The sequence below is a fragment of the Nematolebias whitei genome, chromosome 11 (assembly GCF_014905685.2).
Source record: "Nematolebias whitei isolate Nwh7 chromosome 11, NemWhi1, whole genome shotgun sequence".
Lineage (NCBI taxonomy): Eukaryota > Metazoa > Chordata > Actinopteri > Cyprinodontiformes > Rivulidae > Nematolebias > Nematolebias whitei.
The window spans coordinates 14,571,529-14,584,499 of NC_056508.1; the positions used below are offsets into that span (position 1 = coordinate 14,571,529).

Sequence of the window (12,971 nt, forward strand, 5' to 3'; positions counted from 1 at the left end):
GGACTCTCCTCTGGACTTGTCTCTGTGACCTGGCCCCGGAGAAGAAGTAGAAGATGGAGAAAAACTGTAATAGGAGCATCAAGATTTTATTTTTCCACAATGCTAAAGCTCAATTTAAAAAAAAATAAAGGCAACTGCACAATAAGGTGTTTTATTGTTTTTTGCACATATTTGTTTGATTGAATATGTTTATTCATCAATTATTAAAAACTAAACAAACGGCTTCAATTCAAACAAAATGCATAATTTAAAAAATATGTGATAAGAAAATGATGTACATCTGATTAGAGTCATAAGTGACACATAAAACTACATTTGATTAAAGTCTTAGATTATTCATAGGTACTTAAAGTGAAACACACGTTTTATAGCTGTCAGGTGGTCGGAGAGCAGCGCGTGTAGCTCAGCGGTTTTAGTTTCAAACACAGACTTTAATACAGATAGTCAGTGTAAACCTTTTTAGTACGTTTATCATTAAAACTATGGGTGTTGGTTTTGTTTCAGTCTCTCAGAACGAACATCATATAAAGTTAATTTCATCAATAGATAAAAAACTCAACAACAGAAGCGGACATTAGAGAAGAGCTGGGCTCGTCGCTGCAGCTGTTGTCTTCAGTCTCGTGTTCTGTCCCGACGTTCTGCGTTTCAGTAAAAAAGAAGTCAAATGCAGAAAAACTGACACAACATTTTATATCTATAACACCGTGTAGGCATGAAAAGAAAACACTCAAACCTTTTTATAAAATGGTGAAAACTTTAAACCGTTGTGCTCTTTGAGTCTTGGAGCGCCTCCTTTCCTGCAGACACATCCTAAACAGAAAGGATGAAAAATTAAACATTAACAAGAGTTTGGTTAAAACAAAGACTGGGACTGTGCTTTAGCGGTGCGCTCATCAGAAAACAAACCTTGTGCAGAGTGCTCAGGTCCTTGGGGTCAGAGTTCAACCCACTGACCACACCATTTTCCAGACCATTTGGTTTTTCAGGGTCAGAGGTCACGGCGTCTTCTTCGATGTGCAGTGGGCCGCTGTGTGCGGCAGACAGCTGCAGCTCCAAGCTCTCCGAGTCACAAGACACGTTCAGTTCAGAGCTGCTCGCACTTGGTGGAGCTTTTTCCCCGTCTTTCTTCTCAGCCGGCTCCTTCCAGCCTTCCCCCCCTTCAGCCTGACTGCTGTTTTCTTCTGTCTTCAGCTCCCGCCCTGATGTTTCCACAGTGGAGGCAGCGGTGTCTTGTCCTGCAGAGCTGCGTCTCTCACTGTGGATCGATGCAGCGTCCAGCTCCCTGGATTCAGACAGAGGGCTCTCCAGGGACGAAGGCTTCGAGGAGACGCCGAGCGTACTGCCCTCTCTGGACAGAGTGCCGTAGCGAGACTTGTCAGAGGACCTGAAACTGGACCGCTGGCTGTTCCTGGGGCTGTAGCTCCTGTGAAACTCAGAAAAACTGGATTTCCAGGCCCTAGGGGACATCAGAGTCCTTCTCAAGGAGCCATACCTGAAATAATTCATTAAAACGAGTCTTATTCAAATGGAAACACAAAGAAGAACTGAAGTGATTTCTGATAAAGAGCTGTGATAAACACAGTCATGGTCAGAAGTCTACTTTCATTCACTGTGGGCATGAATATCACTAATCTGAGTCTGTTAATAATTTATGTGATCCATTCTGTTTCCAGGGTGGAATTATTAAACAATATATGATGGTTTTTGAAAAAGGAACTGGCTGCACAAGTTTGAATTTATTTATGATTTTCTGTAATCCACATAGGATCAGAATTAAACATATCTTTATCTTTATTTATTTTATTTTTATCTTTATTTGTAGAGCACAATTTAAAACAGATAAACTGTTATCAAAGTGCTTATACCTAAACATATACCCTCAGCACATTCAGGTCTCTCTTGTAAATGAGTCCCCGAGGCTCAATGAGATTAACCTGTATAAATAAAGGTTGAATGAATGAATGAATATACATACATTTACATCCTTTGGTGTGATTATCAAGGTTTACAATTGGACATGGTCGAGGCCTATCCCTTTTTATTTGTGATCATGATTGAATGCAGCGGGTCGCTTCTCTTTGCCAGCATGAAATGTATTTAACAGAATTGATTAGATTGAAAGGTGCTCCTCTGTCGCCATCAGATTAAAATCAGAATCAGCTTTAGATTGTCATTGCACTGAAGTGCACAGACAGAATGGAAACAGAGGGGCCTCGTCTGTGAATTGGAGTAACAAAGACTTTAAGAAACCCCTACTGTTAAGTATCCTGATGCATGCTCAATAATCCAGGTAGAAAAATCTAAAAAAAGTTAAATCTGGTCCTCTGGACATTCAAAAAAACAAAACAAAGCAAAACAATTAAATTTAAATTAAATGTAAAGTAATTAAGTCTCAGGAAGTCCAACATTTTACTGACCACATCAACTCTGTGGATAAATACATCAAGTTCACACGAGAAAATGTAAAAAATGGCAGGTTGACTGTCTTGGACTGTGAGGTCTGAGTTTCTGATGGAGGACATCTATAAACTGAGGTGTACCGAAACCCACCCACACAGACCAGTACCAGTGGTTTGACTCTCATCACCTGCTGGAGCACAAGTTAGGAGTCATCAGGACTCTGTTCTCAGTGGGCCTTTGGTTTTCCACAGAAATGAACCGGTGCAACATTTTAGGTGCTGTTGTATATCTTAATGTTGCTTTTGCCTAAAATATATGCTGGCTTTCTTGGACTGTGAGGTCTCAGTCTCTGATAGAGGACATTTGCAAACTGAGGTGTACCACAAACCCACCCACACAGACCAGTATTTGCAGTTTGACTCCCATCACCCTTTGGAGCACAAGTTAGGAGTAATCAGGACTCTGTACCACAGAGCAGACAGCATCCCCTCTAACTCAGGAGCCAGGCAGAAGGAGAAATCCCACACAAGACAGGCTCTAGAGCAATGTGGATATCCTAACTGGGCCTTCCTGAAAGCAGAGAAGAAACCCAAACAGGACTCCAGTCAGCCAACAGGTGAAAAGGAGGAACCCAGACCCAGACCAGTGGTCATTCCATATGTTGAGGGAGTATCAGAGAAACTGAGACGTTTATTTTCTAAACATAACGTCCCAGTGGCTTTTAAACCCCAAAATACATTACGGCAAAGACTGGTTCATCCCAAAGATCCAGTCCCCCGGCACAAACAGAGTAATGTTGTGTATGTTGTTCAGTGTCAGGAGGGCTGTGATCAGTCTTACATCAGGGAAACAAAACAGCCACTGGCCAAAAGGATGGCCCAGCACAGAAGATCAACATCATCAGGCCAGGACTCTGTGGTCTACACTCATCTCCAGGCCAGCGGTCACTTTTTCAGGGATGAAGATGTTCACATCCTGGATAGAGAGGAACGATGGTTTGAGAGAGGAGTAAAGGAGGCCATCTTTGTGAAAAGAAATCGTCCATCATTAAACAGGGGTGGAGGCCTCCGGGTTCAACTGTCCCCCTCTTACAATGCTGTGATTGCTAGTATCACTCAGCCCTCTGTGAACAGTAAACAGCCATCAGTGTGCTAATGACCCATTGTTAGGCTGATGGTCCTTCTTGAGCATGTGATCAGCTGGTTTTGGTTGTCAGCAGCAAACTGGTTGATCCACTCTGAGAAGGTGCTATTTAAGAGACTGAGCTGAATACAGCACCTCAGACTGAGGAAGTCTCTCACTCTCTGCTCTTTGAATTGAGAAAGCTCCTCGGATGAGGAGCGAAACGTCTTGTTTCAAATAAAGTCTAGTTGTTTTTGTATCGAACGCTTTTTGAATTCTGATGTTTACGAACAACCCAGGAATCATCAAGGCTCAGGAACACCAGAGTCTCTGCTCTCTTATTGAAGCCAGACTTGAAAAGGTGCCGACAAAGAAGGAAGGTCCTGCACCTTCAAACCTGAGGGACAAGCCAAATGACAAGACAAAGCTTGAGCTCAGGTGTGTTTCCAGAAGAGTCATCGTGAGGCTTTATGACATTCTCCCCACTGTCAAGTGTGGTGGTAGCATCATGCTGTGGTACTGCTACAAAAAGTAGTTGGAATAATAAAGACGAATGTTTAACATGGACACGGTTGGGTGTTCCTACAGGACTTTGATCCTAAACACATCTGAACTGGTTTCTGATTAGATAAATCAGCTGACATTAAGCTCTTTCTCCACTTCAGCTCAATTCAAACAAATGTAGATTATGCCTACAAGTCAGGCCTGTATAGGAAACCTACAAATGTAAATGAACTGTACCAGCTCTGCCAAGAGGAGCGATCAAATGTCAGAACTGAATGAGACAGAAGCTTGCTGATGGTTGAGGTCCAATCGTTTTATAGGAGGCCCAACCTATGAGGATTAGAGAAAATCCACCATATGTTCAAACTTGTACACCCATTTCTGTTCTTTTAAATCAGTGAAGTCATTTTTGCATAATCATTCCACCCTTGAATGGAAGCATGCAAATATTTAACGCTCAATGCTCGTGATTAATGGATGCATCTGACGATCAGCGTTTAAAAACCTACAACATAAAGTTAAAAAGGTAAGCCTTACCTCTGCACACCTCTCACTGCAAACCCTTTGTCAGGATGCTGAGCCTGGAGCTCTTTTATTACACTCTGTAGATCAAGATTGAGCTAGAAAAAAAAAAAGCTCTGTATATCATCCTGATGACTGCTACATGCCAAGACAAAACAAGACGTACCGTGTTCATTTCCTTATAGAAGATGTCTCGTAAATTAGACACAGATGAGAAGACGGTCACGTAGCATCCGATGCGGCTAAAGAGAGGAAAACATTCACAAATCATTTACACGTAAACTCTAAAAGACCCAAAAGAAACGTGTCGGACCTGTCATGGAGAACAGGAAGCTCGTCTTTCAGCTCAGTGTTGATCCTTTCATAAACAGCTTTGGCAGCTTTCATCTCCTCCTTTGCCTGCAACACGAAAAGCCTTTCATTTGAACCAACTTTAATTAAAACGTCATGAGTACACAACATGAAGCAGATCCCACCTTGTTTATCTTGATATCATCCCTCTTCTTCGACGACTGCTGAGCCTCCAGATGGTGAAGACACGAGTCGTAGTCGACCAGTTTTCTTCCCCTCTTGGCAATTTTCTCCTACAGATGAGCAAAGACTCAGATGATCTGACGGTGAGTGTTTGAACTACAAGTGTTTGCTTCACACTGTGTGTTTTCTCTCAGGCTCCCCCCTCCTGTATGTTTAACTCTGTTTGCTTCCTTGTGGCCTCACCCTCATGTCTGGGAACTGGCCCACGTAGGACTCCATGGTGCGGACAGCCTGGTCTATCAGCTTGACCTCGAAGTCGTTCCACAGCAGGTCCTCCCCCTTCGTTAAAACACCCATAAATCATAAGTTGTGTAGACATCAAGGGTCGTGTTCCCTCGTCGTTCTGCTGTCTTTGCACTAAAACAAAACGCAGTTTTCATTCTAACCTCTACGATGGCTCCCAGATCTTCCTCCCCGGCCCAGTCGCTTTCGTAAACATCAAACAGAGACTGAGAAAGGCGTCTTGAAGCTTCACGCATGTCTGCAAAGAAGCAACACAATGTCCTGTTTGAGTCCTGCAGAGGACACACATCTACACACATCTACAGCTCTGCAGCAGCTACAGGCGGAGAAGTTCTTTCACCTCTCACTGCAGTGATGTAGTTCCTCAGGTCCTTGTATATTCGGTTGCCATCGCTCTGTAAACACACAAGACTTCCACATCTCACCATCTTATCGTTCCACATCTTACACTTGTATGATGTTTGAGCCACTGATTTAATTAGTAAATCATCCCAGAGTTTATATATGAAGCAGAACGTTCTCAGACAGCAGCAAATTTGAAACATAGGTTTGCTCAGATTCACGTCAAACGTCTTGTTTTTCTTAATTGTGGCAGCAACGATCACCTGCTGGTCGATGAAGGTTTGGAGGTACTGATCAAACTGGTCATCTCTGGTCTCCAGCGTCTTTCCAAGCTTTTGCAAAACCTTCAAACACACAAACACAAATTCAGTTTAAAACGTCTTTCTTTGTCACATAGTTCGAACTCACAGGTGCGTACCTTTTCTTTGCTTCTGCTCAGCTGTCTTTGGACCTTTTTAGCAAAGTCGCCAGATGTGCCTTTAGGACTCGTGCTCTCTGCCATGTTTATGTGTTATTTCTGAGAGGAAACAGAAATAAAAGAGAATATCCATCACTGTCTGGTCACACATGCAGAAACCCTGAAGCTGAGAACAGGTGGGTCCATTTATTATCTTTGTCAAAAGAATTCAGTTGTTTTTCCTGTTTCAGCTTCCAGAACAACAGTCTTTATATTTTATCTCCTCGTCTAACCAGAACCAAATGTCAGTATACATAATTAAATTAATACATTTAAGACATTTTGATTAAAAAATTATAAATTAAATTAGGTCTTTTCATCACAATTAAACTAGTGAACTCAATGCATTACCTTTTCTATGGTGGATGATAAAGTTATTAATAGATACAATCAATAAATCCTTCATTTTCGAATGGACGAACTGAACGGAAAAACTAATGAAATAAAAAATAAGTCAAAGTGCAAATGCAAACTTAAAAATATATATCAGAGGACTTTAAAATGATACAAGAAAGTTTGACTCAATGGAAAAGAAAACCTGTAGGAATGAAGGGGTGGCTCAGGAATTTTCCCTCACTGTTTTTTTGCTCAGTAATACGTAAATATTTTGTGATTAATAACAAAATATATTAAAACATCTGGATGAACAGTCCCATTGATCAAAAGACAGAACATAAACCTCGGAAATGCGCTGACCCTGTTTAAACTACAATACCCAGAGGTCCCTACTAACGCTCACTTCCGGTATCCTTGCAGCAGCGGACTTTCTCACTTTATCCGAAGTGTTTCTTCTTGAAGGAGTTTTCCCACAGATCGAACTGGACCTGACTATGGGGGGCATGCTGGTGAGGTGTGCCGCCACAGACCTGGGGGTCCAGTGGTTCGGCTGGGCCCTGGCTGCAGCTTTCAGAACCGAGAAGTTTTATGATTTAGCAGGTAACGCAAACACTTTAACACTGCAGCTTCCTGTTGGTGCAAAGATGAATTCGGGAGAGATTTTTGGCAAGAAAACACGTTTTATTTAGAAGGTATTAATTTAAAAACGCGTTTTATGCACAACAACAACTAATCATTTTAAAAGTCTTGTTATGTAAAACAGGTTTGTTGTGAAACGAGGATCAGCAGGGCCACACATAACGATTCTACGGCCCCTCAATAAATCTAAAGGGGGCTTTTTGTGGGCCCCAATCACAATGTTCACAAATATATAATTACTTTTTTAGTATTTCTAATAACATAAAAATGTCAGTGTATTGTTGAAGCCAAGTTGGATTGACAACATGTGAACTGCATTAACGTCTTTATTTCAAACTTCTATTACATAATAATAAAATTAATAATTATTACTATTTTTTATTTCCTCTCATTTGATGCTGAGGATCTGGGGTTTTGAAGAATACCGGCATTTTCACCATACTCCCACATCTTGTGCAACAAATTATTAATCACCTAATCAAGAATATTCTAGCAAATGTATTTTAAATTCAGTCTGTACCTGCAGTAAAATTGCTTCACTTGTTCTGCACTTTAAATTGATTTAAAATCAATAAACAGTTGTTGCAACTCATAAAAACACCAAACGCAAAGTCAACGAGGGCGTTAGAGGTTTCCAAATTCATGTCTCAAAACAGTCACTTTCAAATCAGTTTTCGATTGCTTACCTGTTGATACAAGTGACAATATATGAATTATTTCACTAATGAATCACCTCAGCTTTTCTGTACTCCGTCTTCTCTCTCCTCACTGCTTCTGTGTATCTTTTACCCTTGACCTTTGGAACCAGTCATCTGCAGAACTCCGGGTAAAAGATTTATCGGACACGCCTTGCTCTGAAACAAGTGGAGCGATCCGCCATGCCAACGTCCAACGTACCTGTCTCTCTCTGTTGGCAGGTTCTGGCACATTTATACTCCTTACACACCTGAGTCGTATCTGGGGAGGAGCTACTCATGCCCGTCAGAAGGTCCAGGCCGGGCTGGTGACAGCGTGGGGACTCAGGTAAGCGGGGCAGCTCTGACCTCAAATGTCATAAAGCCAAGGCAGGAGATTATATCCTTGCGGGAGAGGTCAGTGGAGGAAGGAGTGGATGTGAAAGTTTGACGTCAGGTTGGTCTAAGTTAATGAATAATGTCTTGGTTAATGTGAATGGATGTTAAATATGTCCTCTCCACAGACTGGGGACATTCCTTTTCCTGCGGATCTTGAAGGACGGTCACGATCGCAGGTTCAACAATGTCAGAGACAGCCCAGGGACTTTCTTTGTATACTGGACAGTTCAAGGTACTTGGAAAGATTAACTCCTTCCTCTCTACCAGCTCAGAACCAGTTTTACTCGAGCAGCATGGAGGGGTGCCTTTTATCAATCATTGTCTAGTTTCCAGCTCTTTACATGCATTTATTCAAGGCGAGGGCTGCCGGCTACATCGACAAATTCATTTATTTTATGGAAGGAATAAAGTTGAGCAGGATGAACCCGAGTCATTTTTCTTGTTTCTCTCAGCTGTGTGGATATTTATAACCCTCCTGCCCACCCTCATGCTGAACGCCGAGAGGCGTAATGTGCCTCTGGGGGTTAGGGACCACATCGGCTGGACTGTTTGGGGCTTCGGCTTCGCTATCGAGACCATTGCAGACCAGCAAAAGTGGCTCTTTAAAAGGGATCCAGAGAACGCTGTAAGTTAGCGGACCTGTCTGTTGGTGCCTCAATCACTTGGTGTAATAACCTCGACTTTCACGCCTCCAGGGGAAATTCATCCAGAGCGGGCTGTGGGCCTACAGCAGACATCCCAACTACTTTGGAGAGATCCTGCAGTGGTCGGGTCTCTGGCTCTCGGCCTCGTCAGTGATGCAGGGCCCCCAGTACCTTAGCGTGGTGTCGCCACTGTTCGTTTGGTTCCTGTTGCGTTACGTCAGCGGGATCCCCATCCTGGAGAAGCAGGCCATGAAGAAGTGGGGGTCTGAGTCAGCCTTCCAGGACTACATCAGGAACACTCCTCTTCTCTGGCCGTGGCCTACATTTTGATATTGTTTGAACATTTATCACCGTCTGCTGCATTCACAATAAAACTGGAAATATTTTGAATATTCTCCAGCTGTAATTTACTTCAGACCTCATCCCTGCATTTACAGTCGCACGACTTTCAGTCATCCAAGAGAAGTTCGAACCATAGATCATGTGAGGAAAGTGCCTGAAGGAGATGGTTTTAAAAAGGTATGAGTGACGGCGATGATGTCACTGTGGAAAATACATCACTCATCCAGAGGCGCCCCAAGACATTTTCAACAAGGTGGCCATATGGGGGCCACTGAAAATCCTGGAGTGGTACACCAAAACCAAAAGAATTTCAGAAATTATGCAATTTAAAATCTTTAGGTGATGTAAAATTTAAGAAAATACCATCTGATGTACCTCGTCATAAACTGTCCCTACGATAGGCTTTTTGCCCTTTTCCCTAAAAGGTGAAATGTATTTGAAGAGGTACATTGAACAAAACGTTTACTAGAAACAGGGTTTTTCAAATTAAAAGCCCGAACCTCTTCTATAAAAACATTTTTGAGTTACAGTGTGTTTTGTAAACAAACAAAAAATGGCATAAATGTCCAAAACAATAAAAAGCAGTCAAGTAATTAAAAAAAAAAACATTATCCCAAACTATTAATTTATTTACTTTTTCAGGTCATAGTTTAGGAAAAGCAGTTACAACTCAAATTCTTGAAGTTTTTCTCCTAAATGTAGATTTTAAACAACCTCCTGAGACCTGACCTCTTAATGCTGACACTGGTTTTAGACCAGTTCTTATTTAGCGGGACTGGATTTAAAGATAATGCTTTGAATAAAATATTTATAATTTGTTTTTATGTTTGAAGTTTTCCAAATCCTAAACCACTAAGTGAAATTAAAATGAACACTAATAAAAATAATAACTTGGTAATCAGGACTGCTTACAAATATTATACACAATCTCTCACTCAGTACATGTTTGTGTATGACTCTCAGCTACTACCACGTCAATTTTTAGCTCTGTCAGTAAACCTGACATTTTACTGATTGTAAATGTGTAGCAGCCATCTTGAATTCACTAAATGAAACCTGTTGTAGATGCATCCAGTGATTATTTCCTGATTCATTAAAATATACTCAGTGTTTTGCAAGATATTTTGCTAACACAGATTCAACTAATGGCAATGTTATAAGATAAAATGCCACGCATTATGTAGCAAATAAAGTAAATGACTCAGCTAATACTAGATCAAATATAGCTCTTCCTTTGATTATTCAGATAATTCATATGTATGTATATACTTTGTGTATATATATATATATATATATATATATATATATATACTTTGTATATATATATATATATATATATATATATATACATACAGGTCCTTCTAAAAAAATTAGCATATTGTGATAAAGGTCATTATTTTCCATAATGTAATGATAAAAATGAAACTTTCATATATTTCAGATTCATTGCACACCAACTGAAATATTTCAGGTCTTTAATTGTTTTAATACTGATGATTATGGCATACAGCTCATGAAAACCCAAAATGCCTGTCCCAAAAAAATAGCATATTTCATCCCACCAATGAAAGACGAGTTTTTAATACAAAAAACGCCAACCTTCAAATAATCATGTTCAGTTATGCACTCAATACTTGGTCGGGAATCCTTTTGCATGAATGACTGCTTCAATGCAGCGTGGCATGGAGGCAATCAGCCTGTGGCACTGCTGAGGTGTTATGGAGGCCCAGGATGCTTCGATAGCGGCCTTAAGCTCATCCAGAGTGTTGGGTCTTGCGTCTCTCAACTTTCTCTTCACAATATCCCACAGGTTCTCTATGGGGTTCATGTCAGGAGAGTTGGCAGGCCAATTGAGCACAGTAATACCATGGTCAGTAAACCATTTACCAGTGGTTTTGGCACTGTGAGCAGGTGCCAGGTCGTGCTGAAAAATGAAATCTTCATCTCCATAAAGCTTTTCAGCAGATGGAAGCATGAAGTGCTCCAAAATCTCCTGATAGCTAGCTGCATTGACCCTGCCCTTGATAAAACACAGTGGACCAACACCAGCAGCTGACATGGCACCCCAGACCATCACTGACTGTGGGTGCTTCACACTAGACTTCTGGCATTTTGGCATTTCCTTCTCCCCAGTCTTCCTCCAGACTCTGGCACCTTGATTTCTGAATGACATGCAAAATTTGCTTTCATCCAAAAAAAGTACTTTGGACCACTGAGCAACAGTCCAGTGCTGCTTCTCTGTAGCCCAGGTCAGGTGCTTCTGCCGCTGTTTCTGGTTCAAAAGTGGCTTGACCTCTGGAATGCGGCGCCTGTAGCCCATTTCCTGCACACGCCTGTGCACAGTGGCTCTGGATGTTTCTACTCCAGACTCAGTCCACTGCTTCCGCAGGTCCCCCAAGGTCTGGAATCGGCCCTTCTCCACAATCCTCCTCAGGGTCCGGTCACCTCTTCTCGTTGTGCAGCGTTTTCTGCCACACTTTTCCCTTCCCACAGACTTCCCACTGAGGTGCCTTGATACAGCACTCTGGGAACAGCCTATTCGTTCAGCAATTTCTTTCTGTGTCTTACCCTCTTGCTTGAGGGTGTCAATGATGGCCTTCTGGACAGCAGTCAGGTCGGCAGTCTTACCCATGATTGTGGTTTTGAGTAATGAACAAGGCTGGGAGTTTTTAAAAGCCTCAGGAATCTTTTGCAGGTGTTTAGAGTTACGTCGTTGATTCAGATGGTTAGGTTAATGGCTTGTTTAGAGAAGCTTTTCATGATATGCTAATTTTTTGGAACAGGCATTTTGGGTTTTCATGAGCTGTATGCCATAATCATTAGTATTAAAACAATTAAAGACCTGAAATATTTCAGTTGGTGTGCAATGAATCTGAAATATATGAAAGTTTCATTTTTATCATTACATTATGGAAAATAATGACCTTTATCACAATATGCTAATTTTTTGAGAAGGACCTGTATAACAAACTCAGCCAAAACTAAACCTGTCTATAAAAGACCTGACTGAGAATTATTGGATTTGATACCTGGATGATTGAGCATGAACTTTGTTGCCTTGAACCACTTTGGCTGTGACTGCCTGTCTGGGAGGAGTCGACGGGGGACAGGACGGCCCCCAGAAACCATCTTAGCTCCAGCAAACAAACTGGTTGGTCCACTTAAGGAGTTTACTGTTGGGTGGGGAAACAGTTTACTGGAACTCCTCAGACTGATGAAGCCCTCCGGATAGAGGACGAAACATCTCTATAAAAAAAAGAAACTGTCCAGATGACCTGACAGAGCATTACTGGATGAATGAGCATAAATTTTGCAGTCTATAAATGGAACAGCCATTACTCAGGCAAGAAACTTCTGGGAGTTGTTATGGACAGCTGATTGGAGCGGTCTCAGCAGATTGAATGCACTGCTGCTGTGATGGGACGACAACTAGCTGTTATAAAAAGATGTTTACATTATACAACATTAAAATTAATCCCACAAATTATTAAGTTGTCTTGTGTGCAGTATTGTCTGATGGTGTGGTCCACTCCAGTGCTTCAGAAAAATACTTAAACTACAATTAGTCCAAAACAGAGCAACTCGTCTTGCACTGAATTGTTCCATATATACAAATATTATCAGTATGCACAAAGCGCTAAGTTGACTTTTGGTTAAAAATAAGGTTGAAATTGCCCTTTTATGCTTTTTTTTAAGAAACATTGTGGTATCCAAGATACCAAATGTTTTATATAATCGACTTTTATTTAGCCAAACTTTACACAATTTTAATAAAAGGCGTGCTTTAAAAGGTTGTTTTACTTTTCCACCATG

The 12,971-nt window shown here is 41.3% G+C and overlaps 2 protein-coding genes across 2 annotated transcripts; one reads left to right on the top strand and one right to left on the bottom strand.

Annotated features, from left to right (window-relative positions):
• Positions 1-290: 290 nt before the first annotated feature.
• bin2a (bridging integrator 2a) lies at positions 291-8,197 on the bottom strand. Its single transcript, XM_037684685.1, has 13 exons — positions 7,786-8,197; positions 6,086-6,184; positions 5,931-6,011; positions 5,666-5,720; positions 5,469-5,563; positions 5,266-5,361; positions 5,025-5,132; positions 4,862-4,947; positions 4,715-4,790; positions 4,564-4,646; positions 907-1,492; positions 734-810; positions 291-638 (listed from the first exon to the last, which is right to left on the bottom strand). Exons 2-12 carry the CDS (start codon positions 6,167-6,169, stop codon positions 757-759), a joined length of 1,404 nt encoding a protein of 467 aa, XP_037540613.1. The 5' UTR covers positions 6,170-6,184; positions 7,786-8,197; the 3' UTR covers positions 291-638; positions 734-756.
• Positions 6,649-9,172, top strand: si:ch211-210c8.6. The gene is made up of 6 exons (XM_037683810.1): positions 6,649-6,678; positions 6,844-7,060; positions 8,017-8,122; positions 8,298-8,404; positions 8,625-8,797; positions 8,868-9,172. The coding sequence occupies exons 1-6, from the start codon at positions 6,649-6,651 to the stop codon at positions 9,144-9,146; spliced, it is 912 nt and encodes a 303-aa protein (XP_037539738.1). The 3' UTR covers positions 9,147-9,172.
• The last annotated feature ends 3,799 nt before the right edge of the window (positions 9,173-12,971 follow it).

Coding starts and splice junctions, on each gene's coding strand:
- si:ch211-210c8.6 (XM_037683810.1), top strand. CDS start 6,649: ATGGAAAAGAAAACCTGTAGGAATGAAGGG. Junction 6,679..6,843: donor AAACCTGTAGGAATGAAGGG/GTGGCTCAGGAA, acceptor TACAATACCCAG/AGGTCCCTACTAACGCTCAC. Junction 8,405..8,624: donor TGTATACTGGACAGTTCAAG/GTACTTGGAAAG, acceptor TGTTTCTCTCAG/CTGTGTGGATATTTATAACC.
- bin2a (XM_037684685.1), bottom strand. CDS start 6,169: ATGGCAGAGAGCACGAGTCCTAAAGGCACATCTGGCGACTTTGCTAAA. Junction 5,721..5,930: donor AAACCTTCATCGACCAGCAG/GTGATCGTTGCT, acceptor GTGTGTTTACAG/AGCGATGGCAACCGAATATA. Junction 5,362..5,468: donor ATCTGGGAGCCATCGTAGAG/GTTAGAATGAAA, acceptor GTTTTAACGAAG/GGGGAGGACCTGCTGTGGAA.